We start from the raw sequence: 19892 nt of genomic DNA, 5'->3' as shown, positions 1-19892 counted from the left end.
CTGCGATCCTTGGCGGCGGAAGGACGTGCGCCAAACAGCTCTCCGCCTGGGGCCCAGCTGCCACTACATTTACCCAGTGTGCAGTTAGGGAGATATAGCGTCCCTGGCCGTGCTTACTGGTCCACGTATCTGTGGTTAGGTGGACCTTGCCACAGATGGCGTTGCGCAGTGCACACTTGATTTTATCGGATACTTGGTTGTGCAGGGAAGGCACGGCTCTCTTGGAGAAGTAGTGCCGGCTGGGAACAACATACTGTGGGACAGCAAGCGACATGAGCTGTTTGAAGCTGTCTGTGTCCACCAGCCTAAATGACAGCATTTCATAGGCCAGTAGTTTAGAAATGCTGGCATTCAGGGCCAGGGATCGAGGGTGGCTAGGTGGGAATTTACGCTTTCTATCAAATGTTTGTGAGATGGAGAGCTGAACGCTGGCGTGTGACATGGTTGAGACGCTTGGTGACGGAGGTGGTGGTGGTGGTGTTGGTGGTACATCCCCTGTTTGCTGGGCGGCAGGTGCCAACGTTCCTCCAGAGGCGGAGGAAGAGGCCGAGGCGGCAGCAGCAGAATAGGCCGAGGCGGCAGCAGCAGAAGAGGTAGCAGGGGGAGCCTGAGTGACTTCCTTGGTTTTAAGGTGTTTACTCCACTGCAGTTCATGCTTTGCATGCAGGTGCCTGGTCATGCAGGTTGTGCTCAGGTTCAGAACGTTAATGCCTCGCTTCAGGCTCTGATGGCACAGCGTGCAAACCACTCGGGTCTTGTCGTCAGCACATTGTTTGAAGAAGTGCCTTGAAGGGAACTCCTTGAAGCTGCCTTTGGGGTGCTCGGTCCCAGATGGCGGCGGTCAGTAGCAGGCGGAGTCTCTTGGCGGCGGGTGTTCTGCTTTTGCCCACTGCTCCCTCTTTTGCTACGCTGTTGGCTCGGTCTCACCACTGCCTCTTCCTCCGAACTGTGAAAGTCAGTGGCACGACCTTCATTCCATGTGGGGTCTAGGACCTCATCGTCCCCTGCATCGTCTTCCACCCAGTCTTGATCCCTGACCTCCTGTTCAGTCTGCACACTGCAGAAAGACGCAGCAGTTGGCACCTGTGTTTCGTCATCATCAGAGACATGCTGAGGTGGTATTCCCATGTCCTCATCATCAGGAAACATAAGTGGTTGTGCGTCAGTGCATTCTATGTCTTTCACCGCTGGGGAAGGGCTAGGTGGATGCCCTTGGGAAACCCTGCCAGCGGAGTCTTCAAACAGCATAAGAGACTGCTGCATAACTTGAGGCTGAGACAGTTTCCCTGGTATGCATGGGGGTGATGTGACAGACTGATGGGGTTGGTTTTCAGGCGCCATCTGTGCGCTTTCTGCAGAAGACTGGGTGGGAGATAATGTGAACGTGCTGGATCCACTGTCGGCCACCCAATTGACTAATGCCTGTACCTGCTCAGGCCTTACCATCCTTAGAACGGCATTGGGCCCCACCATATATCGCTGTAAATTCTGGCGGCTACTGGGACCTGAGGTAGTTGGTACACTAGGACGTGTGGATGTGGCAGAACGGCCACGTCCTCTCCCAGCACCAGAGGGTCCACTAACACCACCACGACCATGTCCACGTCCGCGTCCCTTACTAGATGTTTTTCTCATTGTTATGGTTCACCACAACAACAAATATATTATTTGGCCCAATGTATTGTATTCAAATTCAGCGGGATATAAATTTGAGGCCTAGTATTTAGGCGCTGGGTGACCGGTATGGATTTAGTGACAGAATTAGACTTGGAAATGCACAGAAGCGTGTGTGTGAAGTTATTCTGAATGACCCTATGTGCACCTTCAATATGATCTACCCTTTTAGGGATAGATTTCAAATAGCTCTGATATAGCAGAAACGACTAAATTATGAAATTGCTAAATTGGGAATTGTATTTCAACCCAGAACAAAAAATGTGCTTTGACGGACACTAAATAACTTTCCCAGCCACAACAGGACAGCGGTAACGAGAGATTTAGCGGGATATAAATTTGAGGCCTAGTATTTAGGCGCTGGGTGACAGGTATGGGTTTAGTGACAGAATTAGATTTGGAAATGCACAGTAGCGGGTGTGTGAAGTTATTCTGAATGACCCTATGTGCACCTTGAATATTATATACCCTTTTAGGGATAGATTTCAAATAGCTCTGATATAGCAGAAACCACTAAATTATGAAATTGCTAAATTGGGAATTGTATTTCAACCCAGAACAAGAAATGTGCTTGAACGGACACTAAATAACTCGCCCAGCTACAGCACTAGGGACAGATTTAGCGGGATATAAATTTGAGGCCTAGTATTTAGGCGCTGGGTGACAGGTATGGGTTTAGTGCCAGAATTAGACTTGGAAATACACAGTAGCGGGTGTGTGTGAAGTTATTCTGAATGACCCAATGTGCACCTTGAATATTATATACCCTTTTAGGGATAGATTTCAAATAGCTCTGATATAGCAGAAACCACTAAATTATGAAATTGCTAAATTGGGAATTGTATTTCAACCCAGAACAAGAAATGTGCTTGAACGGACACTAAATAACTCGCCCAGCTACAGCACTAAGGACAGATTTAGCGGGATATAAATTTGAGGCCTAGTATTTAGGCGCTGGGTGACAGGTATGGGTTTAGTGCCAGAATTAGACTTGGAAATACACAGTAGCGGGTGTGTGTGAAGTTATTCTGAATGACCCAATGTGCACCTTGAATATTATATACCCTTTTAGGGATAGATTTCAAATAGCTCTGATATAGCAGAAACCACTAAATTATGAAATTGCTAAATTGGGAATTGTATTTCAACCCAGAACAAGAAATGTGCTTGAACGGACACTAAATAACTCGCCCAGCTACAGCACTAAGGACAGATTTAGCGGGATATAAATTTGAGGCCTAGTATTTAGGCGCTGGGTGACAGGTATGGGTTTAGTGCCAGAATTAGACTTGGAAATACACTGTAGCGGGTGTGTGTGAAGTTATTCTGAATGACCCAATGTGCACCTTGAATATTATATACCCTTTTAGGGATAGATTTCAAATAGCTCTGATATAGCAGAAACCACTAAATTATGAAATTGCTAAATTGGGAATTGTATTTCAACCCAGAACAAGAAATGTGCTTGAACGGACACTAAATAACTCGCCCAGCTACAGCACTAAGGACAGATTTAGCGGGATATAAATTTGAGGCCTAGTATTTAGGCGCTGGGTGACAGGTATGGGTTTAGTGCCAGAATTAGACTTGGAAATACACAGTAGCGGGTGTGTGTGAAGTTATTCTGAATGACCCAATGTGCACCTTGAATATTATATACCCTTTTAGGGATAGATTTCAAATAGCTCTGATATAGCAGAAACCACTAAATTATGAAATTGCTAAATTGGGAATTGTATTTTAACCCAGAACAAGAAATGTGCTTGAACGGACACTAAATAACTCGCCCAGCTACAGCACTAGGGACAGATTTAGCTGGATATAAATTTGAGGCCTAGTATTTAGGCGCTGGGTGACAGGTATGGGTTTAGTGCCAGAATTAGACTTGGAAATACACAGTAGCGGGTGTGTGTGAAGTTATTCTGAATGACCCAATGTGCACCTTGAATATTATATACCCTTTTAGGGATAGATTTCAAATAGCTCTGATATAGCAGAAACCACTAAATTATGAAATTGCTAAATTGGGAATTGTATTTCAACCCAGAACAAGAAATGTGCTTGAACGGACACTAAATAACTCGCCCAGCTACAGCACTAAGGACAGATTTAGCGGGATATAAATTTGAGGCCTAGTATTTAGGCGCTGGGTGACCGGTATGGATTTAGTGACAGAATTAGACTGGGATATGGCCAAAAAATAAACAGACTATTGCTGGTTAAATGCACTTGGTGTGACAGCTTCACCCTGATGTAGGCTTTAGCCAAAAAACAACCACACCATTGAGGGTTAAATGCACTTGGTGACAGGCGCAGCTTGCCCCTGATTTAGTATATGGCCAAAAAATGAACAGACTATTGCTGGTTAAATGCACTTGGTGTGACAGCTTCACCCTGATGTAGGCTTTAGCCAAAAAACAACCACACCATTGAGGGTTAAATGCACTTGGTGACAGGCGCAGCTTGCCCCTGATTTTGTATATGGCCAAAAAATGAACAGACTATTGCTGGTTAAATGCACTTGGTGTGACAGCTTCACCCTGATGTAGGCTTTAGCCAAAAAACAACCACACCATTGAGGGTTAAATGCACTTGGTCGCAGCTTGTGCTGGCGCACCACAAGACACAAAATGGCCGCCGATCACCCCAGAAAAATGTGACTGACAAACGGTCTGGGCAGCCTAAAAACAGTGAGCAATTGAGGATCAGCAGCTCAATGATCCACAGCTGCAGATCGATCAGTTAATCAAGTCCTTTGGAGGAGTTAATCTGCCTAATCTCGCCCTACTGTCGCAGCCGCAACCTCTCCCTACGCTAATCAGAGCAGAGTGACGGGCGGCGCTATGTGACTCCAGCTTAAATAGAGGCTGGGTCACATGGTGCTCTGGCCAATCACAGCCATGCCAATAGTAGGCATGGCTGTGATGGCCTCTTGGGGCAAGTAGTATGACGCTTGTTGATTGGCTGCTTTGCAGCCTTTCAAAAAGCGCCAAGAAAGCGTCACAAAAGCGCGAAGAAAGCGACGAACACCGAACCCGAACCCGGACTTTTACGAAAATGTCCGGGTTCGGGTCCGTGTCACGGACACCCCAAAATTCGGTACGAACCCGAACTATACAGTTCGAGTTCGCTCATCCCTAACTGTGACACAACTAACATCAAGCTATAGAGACATTATAGGCCATTACACCACTCTGGCATTCCTAATGTGGGACGTGAATTATAAAATTTTGGAAGGGCTCTGGGATAGTACCCTGCGCACGCTGCAATTGGCATCACAACAAATGCAGGATATATTATCCACCTGACACGGCCACTGCACTAAAAGTGGCGTCAGCAAACCCGTTCCTGGTCACTGCAACGCCACTTCCGCTTCCATGTTCTCACGCCATTGGTCCTGTGACAATGTCTACCTCTACCTCCTCATCATCCACCGTGTCCTCAGCCTTCACTGCAGGGACAAATCACGGTGCTCCTCGAGCATACCACATGTGCAGGGCACGGTGGTGTCATGCTGTTCTGCACCTCGTTTGCCCGGTTGAACGGAGTCACACAGGGCAGAAACAGCTCCGTGTCCTTGATCAAGAAATCGGATCCTGGCTTTCTCCGCGACAACTCAAAATCGGAACCATGGTGATCAATAACAGGAAGAACATGGTGTTGGCGCTGCATCAAGGAGGGCTGAGCCATTCGCCTTGCATGGCAAACGTGTTCAATTTGGTTGTCAAGCGGTTCCTGAAGTCTTCCACCTATCTGCAAGATATTATAAAAATGGCCAGGAAACTTTTTATGCACTTCAGCTACTTGTACACCTCAAAGCACACCCTCCTTGAGCGGCAGAGCGGCATCCCCCAACATAGGCTGATATGTGACGTTTCCACCCTTTGGAATTTCACCCTCCATATGTTGGACCGACTATATGAACAGAGAAAGGCCATAACGGATTTCTTGATGATCCAATTGGACAGGAGTACTCCCCTGTGTAACTTCGATGTCAGCCAGTGTCACCCCATGCGTGACACCTGCCGTTTGCTCAGGCCCTTTGAGGAGGCCACGTTATTTGTCAGTCGCCAGGACTACTGGATGAACAACGTCATTTCACAGCTTCATGTCCTGGAACAGATGCTGGTAAATCTGGCTGGTCAGGAGACTGGAGACGTGGCGCGTAGATCTCATGGCCACATGAGCCCTGTGGGGGCTGAACTGGAGGAGGACATTGGATGGGATATGGCAAAAACTGTGGCTGATGGCATAGAGAAGAATTACAGTTTAGAGGAGTATAAAAGTTTGGTGTAGGCCGTGAACTGCTTCACTATGGACACCTGGTCAATAGTTCAACAAATGGGATATGGCAAAAACTGTGGCTAATGGCACAGAGAAGAATTAAAGTTTTGGTAAGGCACGGAACTGCGCCACTATGGACACTTGGTCAAAAGTTCAGTGGTGGGGATATGTAAAAAAAACGCAGCTAATGACATGGAGAAGAATTAAATCATAGATAAGTATTGGATTTTGGGGAGGGCATTGAACTGTGCCACTATGAACACCTGGCCAAAAGTTCAGCGGATAGGAAATGGCAAAAACTGCAGCTGATGGCACAGAAAAGAATTACATTTTAGAGAAGAATTACATTTTAGGGGGCATGGAACTGTGCCACTAGGGACATCTGACGAAATGTCCAATAGATGATATATGGCAAAAACTGCAGTTGATGGCATTGAAAAGAATGACATTTTAGTGAAGAAATGAATTTTGGGAAGGAAGTGGAACTGCGCCGCTATAGACACCTGGCTAACAGATGGGATATGGCTAAAACTACAGCTGAATGCAAACAGAAGAGTTACACTTTAGAGAATAGCTATATTTTGTGAAGGGCAAAGAACTGAACCATAATAACCATAACTAAGTGGTACTGCAGCAACTGCACTTCCAGCTTCATGGCCAGGTGGGAGTTCAGCTTGCTTACAAATAGGTTGCTGAGCGCATACAGTTGTTTTCTGGCCACACATTCCATTATTGATAACTGAAGACAGTAGAGGAGAAAGAGGAGTCTGAGCGGGAAACTGATGAGGACGATGAAAAGGACACTGCACCTGTTGTGGGTGCGATCTGGTTGTCACAAAGAAGAACAGCAGAAGAAAAACAGACTTGTTCTGATTGCTAGCTAGTTCTATTTTCCCACTGAATCTGATGATGCCACGTTCTGTCCGCAAAACTACATGACTCTTTAAAAACAAGACAATTTTTACGGACCGCTGGCCTAAGGCAGTAATACTATAAAAGCTTTTACTATAGTATAATAAGTATTACTTGACACCAGCCCATTCTCCAAAAGCCTTGGCCTCACTGTGTGTGCCAACTGTAAAGCATCTTGTAACCATGTGTGGGGTTGCTTCTCATCCAAAGGAATGGGCTAACTCACAATTTTGCCTATGAACACTGCCATGGATAAAGAATGGTATCAATACATCCTCCAAGAACAACTTCTCCCTATTCTCTAGGAGAAATCTGGTGATGAACAAAGTATGATAGAGCACCATGTCACAATGGAAAAGTGATAACTAAGTGGCTAGGTGAACAAAACATAGAAATTTTGAGTCCATAGTCAAGAAACTCCCCAGATCTAATCCCACTGAGAACCTGTCGTCATTCCTTAAAAAAGCAGATGGACAAACAAGAGTGACATTGTGAAAAAAGCACTGGTTAGACAAGAATGGGTTGCCATTAGGGATGAGCGAATCGACTTCGGATTAAACATCCAAAGTCAATTTGCATAAAACGTTGTTCTAATACTGTATGGAGTAGGAGCTCCGTACAGTGTTAGAATGTATTGGCTCCGATGAGCCGAAGTTATTGCTTCGCGCAATAACTTCTTAAATTAATTTGTACTATAAAAAACTATTTCCCGAACTCGGGTTTGGTTCCAAGGTACCACATGGAACAGGATTCCCATATGAATTCTACCGTAAATATAGGGAGGTCATTCTCCCTTGTTTATTGAGGGTATTCACAGAATCATTGGAGGATGGTACCCTTCCGGAATCAATGACAGAAGCCGTATTAACATTAATATTAAAAAAGGCAAGGATCCCCTAGATATGGAGTCATATAGGGCGATTTCTTTATTGAATACCGATGTGAAGCTTCTTTCAAGGGTTCTGGCTACAGGGCTTGCTAAGGTTATTACATCAATATACAGTACAGACCAAAAGTTTGGACACACCTTCTCATTCAAAGAGTTTTCTTTATTTTCATGACTATGAAGGCTTCAAAACTTTGAACTAACACATTTGGAATTATATACATAACAAAAAAGTGTGAAACAACTGAAAATATGTCATATTCTCGGTTCTTCAAAGTAGCCACCTTTTGCTTTGATTACTGCTTTGCACACTCTTGGCATTCTCTTGATGAGCTTCAAGAGGTAGTCACCTGAAATGGTCTTCCAACAGTCTTGAAGGAGTTCCCAGAGATGCTTAGCACTTGTTGGCCCTTTTGCCTTCACTCTGCGGTCCAGCTCACCCCAAACCATCTCGATTGGGTTCAGGTCCGGCGCAGCACCCCATCACTCTCCTTCATGGTCAAATAGCCCTTACTTTCAAAGTTTGCCCAATTTTTCGGACTGACTGACGTTCATTTCTTAAAGTAATGATGGCCACTCTTTTTTCTTTACTTAGCTGCTTTTTTTTGCCATAATACAAATTCTAACAGTCTATTCAGTAGGACTATCAGCTGTGTATCCACCTGACTTTTCCACAACGCAACTGATGGTCCCAACCCCATTTATAAGGCAAGAAATCCCGCTTATTAAACCTGACAGGGCACACCTGTGAAGTGAAAACCATTTCAGATGACTACCTCTTGAAGCTCATCAAGAGAATGCCAAGAGTGTGCAAAGCAGTAATCAAAGCAAAAGGTGGCTACTTTGAAGAACCTAGAATATTACATATTTTTACTTGTTTCACACTTTTGTGTTATGTATATAATTCCACATGTGTTAATTCATAGTTTTGATGCCTTCAGTGTGAATCTACAATTTTCATAGTCATGAAAATAAAGAAAACTCTTTGAATGAGAAGGTGTGTCCAAACTTTTGGTCTGTACTGTACATTCTGACCAGAATGGCTTTATTCCCAATAAGGGTACGCACTATAATCTGCATTGCTTGTTTACGAATATACAATCTTTCGGGGGAGGTTTCTTGCTCCATCCTGTCTCTTGATATCTCTAAGGCTTTTGATAGGGTGGAGTGGAGATTCCTCTGGAAGGTTTTGGAAAAAATGGGATTTGGAGTCAGTTTAAAAAATATGATTAAGCTTTTGTACAAGTCCCCTAAGGCAAGTTTGAATATTAATAGGAGCTTGACAAATAGTATCGTATTGAATAGAGGTACCCGTCAAGGGTGCCTACTTTCCCCATTGCTATTCAATATATATATCGAGCCTCTTGCGGTAAGGCAAGACTCTGGAATTGAAGGGTTTGGAATATTGGGGAGAGAGGATCATATTTCTCTATATGCAGATGATGTATTATTATTTTTTATACATAATACTAATATTACTCTTATGCCTGTAGATAGACTTGAACTTCCCAATGAGGGGCCCCTGAATATGTTGAAGATTTCTGATTCCTTTAATATTTGGGTATGATGATATCTCCTAAGACAGAAGATTACTTGTACCTTAATCTGATTCCAGTGATAAGTAAAATGAGATCTAAAATTGCGACATGGCTTAGACTCCCTTTATCCAGAGCCGCTAGAATATCCCTAATTAAGATGGTGATTCTATTCTTATATATTCTTAGAAACTCCCCAATATGGATCGAGGACAATTTTTTTTTAAATAACGGAGAGAATTTTTAATGATCTAATCTGGGGAAGAAAGCGAGTAAGACTTAAAGTGGAACATCTTTATAAGCCGATAGAAAAGGGAGAGTTGAACCTTCCATATTTTAATTTTTTTTTTATATCTGCACAGTTATGGTTATACTGTGAATGGAAGAAACGTTCATTATGTAGGACCCTGGTGAGTAGATCTTGCTACGATAACATGTTTACCTTATTGGAATCTGGGCAAATATCTAACATGCAACATGATTATGGAGAGGCTGGGAATTTTTTTTGAACTATTAGAGGTTGGTTGGGAATAAAAGGATCTTTAGGTTGCACGCCCCTTTGCCACAATTATTTACAGGTTTTAGATGAATTGGTAGGGAATCAGTACTGGCAAAAATGTTTTATTTTTTATGTTGCACAGGTAGGGAGGAATGGAGAAATATTTTTATTTTTGGAGTTAGCACAAAGAAATAATTTAACTGTATAGTGTTAAAAAAAAGTATTTGTTAGATGCAGACACTTCTACACCTTTAAATGAATTAATGGGGAATGTAGGTCACAAGGTTAAGATTGCTCAACTTCATAAATTATTAGTTAAAGCACTATTTAATAACACACGCTCTCCTGGACAAAGGGCTTGGGAAGCTGATTGTCCATTTATACAAGTAGATGATTGGGAGAACATATTGTCTAACTTAAGACTAGTGTCCTACAACTTTAATCACATTTTAGTTCAATTTAACATTTTACACAGTTTGTTACAACACTAAGGCTTAATAAATGTGGTTCAAGAAATACATCTAATTGTCCACGGTGTCCTTCACCTGGAGCCGACCTTATGCATATATTCTGGCTTTGTACAGAACTAAAAGAATATTGGGGTACAATTGATGATTTTATTACCCAAAAATTGAAAGTAGTGATTCCTTTTATGGTGGAATGTTGGATATTGGGTGATCTCTCCACGGTAAACTGTCATAAATATAAAAAGATTATTTTGATAAAAGTAATGTTTTTGGCAAGACTCTGGATTTCTCAGGTCTGGTTTTCAAGGGATACTCCAAATGTTACTATATGGCTAAACCTGGTCAACAAGATCAAAAGATATGAAATGGTTCTCTATATAAACAAAGAAATATAAAGGAAAAATGGACTATGATATAAGGGGCTTGGAAATTTTAATTTTCTTTGCTTTGGCTCCTCTTCTTTTAGAGAGATGCATCGCAATAAATTGTGCGCAACTCAGAGGTACATACCCTCCATTATTAAATCCTTATCAAGGAACTACACAGAAATTATACAGCCCCATAGTAAAATAATTACTAAGGCTAAAGAAATATGTACCGTCCATCCATCCATGGATCATCAACTGTTAATCTAGAGGAAAAGAAAATACTCCTATGAGGCAATAGCCAATTTTTATCATCTTAAGAGTACATAGTACATACATATTACCATACTATAAGTTGATAAAGGGCCATCTAGTCCAATCTAAAATCCTAATGTATTGATCAAGAAAAAGGCCAAACCATAGAGACAGACTCTAATATTACTAGAAAAAAAAAACATCCTATCTACAAATATGTCAGAATAGATCCCTGGATGAATGTCTTTTCTCCAAAATTGGAAATCTAAAACTCATAACTTGTAATATATTTTCAATAAACTGCCAGGCCCTTCTTCAACTTTCATTGGATCAACTGTCACAACACTGTGTGGCAGAGAGTCCCATAATGTGACTGCTTAGTAAAAATGCCCGGTCTTATGGTGCTCCCGTTCAGCTATTTCTTTCTTGTACACAAGTGCCAAAAACAGTACACAATGGGGCAGAGTTATGAAGCCATCTCAAAAAATTTTGAGATTCAGATATTGGTGACCTAAACTCAGGATAGGTCATCAATATTAGAGGGGGGCCAATTCCTAGCACTCTAGTCGATCAGCTGTATGAAGAGGCTGTGGCACTCCAGTGAGCACCACTGTCTCTTTCTAGGCCAGTGACATCACACTCATTGGTCACAGGGCCTAGGTGTTCCTCTATCACATGGCTTCCTTCTTGAATTACACATTTTTTTTAGAGAACTTGAGAAAGTGATGATAAATCTGCTGGGTCTGATGGCCCTGCCCACACCACTCCCCCTCCATGAACCAATTTTGGAAAGTGGAAGAACAGTGGTAAAACTCCATTTGTCAAATAATTATGCATAGACGTCAAAACCCAGGGTTTGCACATTTTTTATGCCATTTTTCTGGTACATCAGAGTGATAACTCCCTTTATCTTTAAAGAAAATTTTTGAGATTCAGATTTTGATGACCAATCCTCTGAACAGGTCATCAATATCAGATCCAATACCAGGGACCCCCCAATCAGCTGTATAAGGACGCTGTGGCACTCACACGAGCACTGCGGAATCCATTAGACCAGGCATGGCCAACCTCTGGCTCTCCAGCTGTCTTAAAACTACAATTCCACCATGCCCTGCTGTAGGCTGCTATCTGTAGGCATTCTGGGCATGCTGGGAGTTGTAGTTTTGCAACAGCTGGAGAGCCTCAGGTTGGCCACCCCTGCATTAGACAGTGGCCATGCTTGGTATGAGACTATGCCTGCCTCGTCATACATTAAGAGCATTCTCCTGTGGTACAGGCGTTATCAAGCACACACCAATCTTTGATAAATGATCCCCAGTCAATACTGTCAAGGAAGCTGCATTGTAATCAGTAAGGCCGAGTTCACACTTCTATTATTTGGTCAGTTATTTTCATCAGTTATTGTGAGCCAAAACTAGGTGCAGGTCAAAACACAGAACAGCTCCATATTTGTCCATTATACATCATCTCTGAGTAGGTTTCACAATAACTGATGGAAATAACTGAAGCGTGAACTTGGCCTAACGTTTATCTTATTACTCACCCCTGCTCCCTCTCTGTGGACATAATTCAGAGGACTCAAGGAGGAGTGCGCTACATGCACTAGAGTGTCGGTTTGTGGGTACACAATGAGGTGAACGGAGGTGATATAAAAGTTATAGATTCTGTCGCAGCCTCCTTTACGGTATTCACTGTTCACTGTAGATTAAATGCTGTTTTTAACCTGACAGCTTTCTTTTAAACAGCAAAATAATTTTATGTGAAAAAAGTTTTTTTCTGGGGTTGACATTTTTGTTGTTGTGGCAGTGTGAGTTCCCGTTCTGACCTCTTCTCCTCTTACTTTTAAGGCTGTGTGTCCCTGTGAGGTCTGGAATCTATTGAATTCCACTAACACAATGCTGTCACTGTAATACAAAGGAGTGCAGGTCTCGTGGGGACACACAGCCTTATAGATCATTATAATGCTGTGCAATCCTGTCAGAGCAGCAGAGTTCAGAACGGGAACTCACACTCCCCAAGAGTCTCCTGCATTATATGGGTTGTCGGGGCTTTTACTATTGTTGACCCATCCTCAGGATAGGTTATCAATATCAGATCGGCGGGGGTCTGACACCAGCCACCCCCACTGGTTAGCTGTATGAGGAGATGGCGCGTGCAGTGCGCACGTTCCATCTCCCGTCTCTCTGCCTGTTCACTGCTTCTGTCTAAGGACTCGTTCACACGACCATGCAGTTTTTTTAGGTCGGCAAATTGCGGATCCGCAAAACATGGATGGCGTCCGCGTGCCTTCTGCAATTTGCAGAACGGAACAGGAGGCCTTCTATAGAAATGCCTATTCTTGCCCGCAAAATGGACAAGAACAGGACAGGACTCATCACTTTTGTGGGGCCACGGAACGGAGCAACGGATGCGGACAGCACACAGAGTGCTGTCCGCATCTTTTGCGGACCCATTGAAATGAATGGTTCCGTATATGGACCATATGCGTAACGCAGAAAACGGCCTGTATACGGACCCATAAATACGTTTGTGTCAACGAGCCCTAAGGAAAAGACCAGAGACAGCAGCAGCGGACAGGAAGAGAGAAGGGAGACGGCACGTGCGCACTTTTGGACATTTTGTGTATTTTTGCAGAGTAGCTATATAACTATAAGAAGTTTGGTGAAACTGAATAACGACTGACTGATAGGGGATTCCTAAGGACCTTGTTTCAGTCTCTTCAAATAAAATTACCCTTCACAGATACAAGTTCTCTCCTACATCATTGTCTCAATGCTGCAATAGTATGTCAACTTGTCATATAGAAAATGACCCAACTTCCTTCTTAAGGGACTCTGTCACCTCCAAACTGCAGTAAGCTGTATATTGTGTAAGAGACGCCGAGTCTCTCATTTTATCTTCCGGATTTCACTTGCATTCTGTTTGTGCTCCCACCAACCAGCAGTGAAATGCATTGAGGGGACTCCTCTTTGAGTCCTCTCCATTATGTAAGTGAGCTCAGGAGTCCTCCCAATGCATTTACTGCTGGTTTGTAGAAGCACAGCATACGAATGTAAGTGAATACGAAGATAAAAATTACATAATCGGACTTGGTGTGACTTACACTATACACCACTTATTCTAGTTTGGAGGATGTTTCGGAGCTGATAGATTCCTTTAAGTCAAAAATATCAGGAAATTAGGAAGCTCCATAAAGGGGACTAATTGACTTTACATTTAAAATCAACACTAGTGGCTCTAGTTCACATTCACTATAAGGGGATGTTCGCGCCTCATTTTTGATGCACATCAGAGCGGATACTTTTAGAAACAGAAGGTGTACTTGACATACAGACTATAGACTATAATTGGGCAAGCGTAGTTCAAATGCGCATAGGCCATTTACTGTATTCTACTTGTCACTGTTTACACTTCTGTGGGTGTTTTTTTTTTTTTTTGCCGTACAGAATAGTGTAGTATGCCATGCTTTTCTGCAAAAAAAAGTATAGAAATATATCCTTTTTTTTTTAACATTACAGTGAATGAGACCCCGATGAAAATGTAAACAATCTATTTCCATCTGTAAAACTTTTCAGATGATGCCATTAAATCTTCAAATATTAATTTAAAAGAAGAAAGATTTCACAAAAACATATTTTTGTAAAAAAAAAATTATACAAACGTATTGAAATGTAAACACATCTATCAAACATATACGTTAAAAAAGGATTGATAACCACAAAACTGCATATGTTTGTATACTTTTTTTTAACTGTATGCCTAATGTATCTGCTTGGCGCACAGAAAAAATGAGATATGAACCGCCCCTAGGATATGAGAAAACATGACATATACTGCAACTATACTATTCACACTGCTTCTGTTTCTACAGGATCCATAACCAATCATCATCTGCAAAGAGCCATTAGACAGATCCCCACACACTGAACTGTAATGGGGTTGTCAGACTGCCTTTTATATTACCGGACAGTACAGCGTGCTACACTATCTTGACCTTCCCAAAAAATAGAAACCTCATGGAAAAGTAGTAGAACTGGCGTGAACAGATCATAAGCCAAACAGTTAACACTTAAAAAAATATACATGTAATAAAAATTACATGCATTTCCTTCCATTTTCAACTTGTCCATAAGAATAGGAGTTAGAAGACTAGGGCACAATCACACTTGTGGCAGAGGTTCCGTCGAAAAGTATGCAAATTGATGTCTGATGTCTGATGTCATCCAGAAAAACGGATCCGGCATTCATTTTTTTCACATTTTTTGTGGTCTGAGCATGCGGATCCGCCATTAATGCATGTCAATGGGAAAAAATGCCGGATCTGGCATTCTGGCAAGTGTTCTGGAATTTTGGCCGGAGATAAAACCACAGCATGCTACGGTATTATCTCCGTCATGAAAAGTCAAAAAGACTGACCTGAGGACATCCTGATGCATCCTGAACGGATTGATAAAACTGATCAGTTATTTTCCGGTATTGAGCCCCTAGGATGGAACTCAATGCCGGAAGAGAATAACGCTAGTGTGAAAGTACCCTTAGGGGGACATTTATCAAGACTAACGTTGCTGAGCTGGAGTTAGATGTGCCTTTATGGCATACACCATCATTTGAGGCTTTTTTATGTCACAAAAGTGGAGTGAATAGGTTAATAAATGCCCTCTTAGAGTTCTGCGACCACATATACCACAGGGTGGGAACCATAGAGTGACCTCAACTATTCTTAGGCGGTTGTGGCAAACTTATGTGGTTGAGTTTGCACACTGCTGCTCATTTCATTCTCTATAAGACTGCTGGAGATTAGCAAACGCTGTAATCGGATATCTCCAAAAGTCCCTAAGAGAAAGAATGAAGTGTCAGTGTCATGCTGGACCTGCTCATTCACTCAGGGGAACGGGACTCCTGCTGTCCTGTGGATAGGGGATAACTTTTATACGGGTTGTACAGTCCTAGTATATTGATGACCTATCCTTAGGGTACAGAGCATGGGTTAAATCAGGCATCCTCAAACTGCGGCCCTCCAGCTGTTGTAAAACTACAACTCCCACAATGCCCTGCTGTAGGCTAATACCTGTTGGCTATTCGGGCATGCTGGGAGTTGTAGTTTTGCAACAGCTGGAGGGCCGCAGTTTAAAGGGACACTGACAGGCCCAAAAAGCATATTTAGGGGTATATATGACAGTATAGGTCTTATAAAGGGTATTAGAATCATCTAAGTATCCCCGCTGTCCACCTCATAAATACAGTAAAAAGAAGTTTTATAACCTGCTTTCCTGGTGTTCAATCTGCCCAAGGGGCGGTGCTTCATATCAACTTGCGCCCAGCCAGCCTCGCCACAACTGCCGTTTGAAGCGCCGCCCAGCTCATCAATATTCACTGAGCTGGGCGGCTACTAGTGTCCCCGGCCATCTTCAGCGCATGCGCCCGACACCCTCACTGGCCGGGATCGCATCGCGCGTCTGCTTTATGCGCATGTGCATACCCCTAAATATGCTTTTTGGGCCTGTCAGTGTCCCTTTAAGGGATGCCTGGGTTAAATGAACAAAAAGGCCTTTGTCCAGAACTTCCCCTCAGCAGCTACTTTGGTCTATATAATATATTTCATGGCTATGCCTATTGTTCAGTAAGTGCCCATTCTGAAGAAGAGACATAGTCCCGAAATGCGTTATATGGAACACACTGGTTTTTATGTTTTTATATTTCCACGATTGTGATTTTATTTCCAATAAAGTGAGGAAGCTCTAGACAAAGGTCTTCTTTTTTCATTTAACTCGTGCTCTGCATCTTCTCCACCTTTGGACTATGCTTTGCTTAGTTTCTGACGTTAATGACCGGGTCCTGCTGGCAGTGCCAATGAGCATATGTGCGCCTAATTCCATATATCTTGGGTATCACCCTATGTGTGCGCTCTGTATTTTTTCTAGTTTTATCTGCTGTCCTAGGACAAGTCATCAATATCAGATCAGCTGTTTGTCCGCGGGTGGTCGTGCCAGCACTGCATCCTCTTCAATGTTTACCTGCATGCAGTACAGTGTAAGTACACCTTCTTCTCCCTTGAATGGGACAGCAATTGTAATGACATTGCACCGCCGCCACAAGTTAGACATTGTGCAGTTAAACAATGAAGAGGATGCAGAGCTCACACAAGCGCCACAACCTCTTCACTCCATCTGATATTGACGACCTGTCCTGAGGAGAGGTCATCCATATGCTAGCACTGCACAACCCCTTTAACCCCTTAAGGTGGTGGTTTCCAGCTGTCAGTCCTTGAACTCTTCCATCTTTGTGTAGGACACGTGTTCTAGACAGAACGACATGCAGTAGAGAAGCATGGAGGTGCACTATATGTGAAAACGATATCTTCTGACTGCTGGGATAACAACTTATCCATAAAGGGGTCCGTGGCCCTTGTTTGCAGCAGTCAACCTCAAATGGACGAACTGCGAGTTAACGCATCTGATTGTTTCTGTGTTTCCCACAGACTATAATGTAAGTGCATGTGTAGCCACCTTTCCCACAGTCAATATGATGAGCCGCCCTTTGAGGTACCCCTGGTGCTGTCCTAACAAGTGGGTTGAGTCTCCAAGAAGTCATTCAAGTCCAAGTCAAGTCCAACCATATAAATGACTTTTTAATGAATACAAATATAAAGCATTGCTGCTATTGGCTGATATTTTCCACGGCTTTAATATTTTAATCTAATAAAGATGAATTTGCTTAAAAGGTTTGTAGTTTGCTTTGTTTTATAGGTAAAGGGAACGTATCATTTATACTTATTTACTAATTAAAACCAAATAGTGAAATATATAGATTTTTATTTTATTTTATTGGATTTAATGTTTCTGAATGTAGATCTTTATTATTTTATTTCTGCAAATGACTATGGGGGCAGCCATCTTGCCTGAGCTATTCTGAACAACATTTAGAGACATATTTTACAGCAGCCACGTGGACCGTAGACGCAATGAATATGAGGGGTTCATTGACATCTTTGGGATCATTTCCTAGACACAGCTTGTGACCTGAGCATTGTGAAGGGGAGGGGGGCAGAATAGATACGCTGTGAACATCACCTGATATGAATGTCAGATTCTGCGTCAGCTTTACCAAGGTGTTATCTGTCATCGTAATCCCCCATGTGTCTCTACTGAGGTGACTGCTGAAAGTGATATCTACAGAAAGGAATTGCCAGCATTTTATGAGGCTTAGTAGCCAGTGCGAGCACTCCAGGATTTAGTGCCGTGGAAAATAAAATATATTACTGTCTAATCTGTAGCAAAATATGTTCAACATAAAAACATGACTTGGAACAATGGATGCTTTTTATTGTGAGGCTTTGCAGGGGCTAGTGCACAGCATGGCATAATGTCTGCTGCATCCGATGTAGAAGGAGCACTGCAGCCATTGGCAGGTCCAGCCATAGTGCCCGCTGTAAGAGCTCCATGCACAATGCTCCCTATAGTCATCCTATGACCAGTAATGCCAGAGACGATACCCCAATCTGTCAGACCGCTTCCTATAAAATATACTTGCCTCCTCCATACTGTACTGCAGATGTCTATAATGATCAGATACCTGCTAGTAAATATGGTCTCTCTTATAGTACAAAAGGCACAAATCAGTCATTCAGAGTGAAAAATCATGACAGCTCAGAGAAGATAGAGGGGACATACATATACAGATTGCATAATTGTAAGCAGCATTCTCATATTCTCAAATCATATCCTTCTACTAGTAAAATCAACTTTTCTGGAATAGTTTTCCTGAAAGAAAAAAATGATTATATAGAAAATCATCAGACTGTGGCCGGATATTTGCAGTCTATGTCCATTCCTTCCTGCACTGAGTAATGAAGTCTTAGTGATTCTTTGCCATTCACATCTTGCCCATGACGGGTGCTAATGGTCTTGGTGTCCCAGCAGTAGATGATATATTCCATGCAGCTCTGTAGGTATCTCCTATGGACCACAAGGCCCCATTTCCCTCAGAAAGCTCCTCCCATTACAGTGCTATTGCAAAACCAGTCTATTAGCATCTAATGGCTTTTGTACAAACTTCATGGAGCCAGTGAGCCCAAGTCATTGGCATGAAGGCGTCTGTTCCCACTCACCCTCTACATGTGTGTGTATTGTGTCATAGATGTGCCTCTTCTAACCAACCATCATGTCTGTCCTACTAGCAACCATTTTCTTCAGTTATTCCCCATTTTCCCTTCAGATGATACTGATCATCTCCATGATTGAATCTTCTCTCAGGCATATCTGTGCACAGGGCTAATGGTGATATGTGTTACCCCTGGAATGTCTAGGGAACCCTACTGCTCCCTTTACCCCAATTATACCCTGACCATACTCCCTCCTCTGTTACCCCCCCCCCCCAACTCTTATTCTTCACAGGTAAGGACCCTACCTCCACCTTTGTACCTGTGAGTACCCCCTGACTAAAGTACATTATCCATGGCCATTCCCTTTACCAAGCTCTGGTAGCAGCCATCCACCCTGGTGTTCCTTCAGTCCCTGCACCCCTCCCACCTACCCCAATCATCTTACCTTTGTGCAGAACAGACTAGCAGGAGGGTAGCCAAAGCTGAGAGAATTGCTCCAATCCAGCTCTCTCTCCCCAAGCTCAACATTTCCACCTGGACCATGGAGTGAAGAGGGCTTTTGGATGGAGGGGGAAAGGGATGGGGGTGGGGGAAGGCTTACAATTCCTTTGAACCCCCTCAATAAAAAAATCAATGAAAAAGCCAAATCCCCAAAAAATAAAAAAATAAGACGAATCCGTCCTTTATGAAAAGGGGATATATTAATCCGCTCCAAATTTTGCAAGAAGGCAAAGGAGAAGAGGGTGAGAGCAATTGTCCAGGCTAATCCCCTTTCTTCTCTGTAGCAGAAAAAACATGAGAACCCAGAGCTGGAATCCAGAAGATGCTTGTGCCTTTCTTCAACCTCTATTTTCCTCCTTTTTCTTGCCTATTCCATCATCTGCATTTTGTTCATGGCTCCTGCAAGCCAGGGT

The 19892-nt window shown here is 42.9% G+C and overlaps 1 protein-coding gene across 2 annotated transcripts in view; it reads right to left on the bottom strand.

Annotated features, from left to right (window-relative positions):
* LOC122946757 (gamma-aminobutyric acid receptor subunit beta-4-like) overlaps positions 1-19521 on the bottom strand; it is a 454454-nt gene extending 434933 nt beyond the window's left edge. Inside the window, exons 1-2 of one of the 2 annotated variants that reach the window (XM_044306553.1) lie at positions 19424-19521; positions 17354-17356 (exon numbers count right to left, since the gene is read on the bottom strand). In XM_044306553.1, coding sequence (XP_044162488.1) covers positions 17354-17356; positions 19424-19521 — 101 coding nt within the window. The remainder of the gene's footprint in view (positions 1-17353; positions 17357-19423) is intronic. The other variant, XM_044306552.1, reaches the window with a different exon arrangement.
* Between the last annotated feature and the right edge of the window lie 371 nt (positions 19522-19892).

This window comes from Bufo gargarizans, chromosome 9, assembly GCF_014858855.1.
Source record: "Bufo gargarizans isolate SCDJY-AF-19 chromosome 9, ASM1485885v1, whole genome shotgun sequence".
Lineage (NCBI taxonomy): Eukaryota > Metazoa > Chordata > Amphibia > Anura > Bufonidae > Bufo > Bufo gargarizans.
Note: the sequence above shows the minus strand (reverse complement) of the source record. Positions and strands in the feature narration are given on the sequence as shown.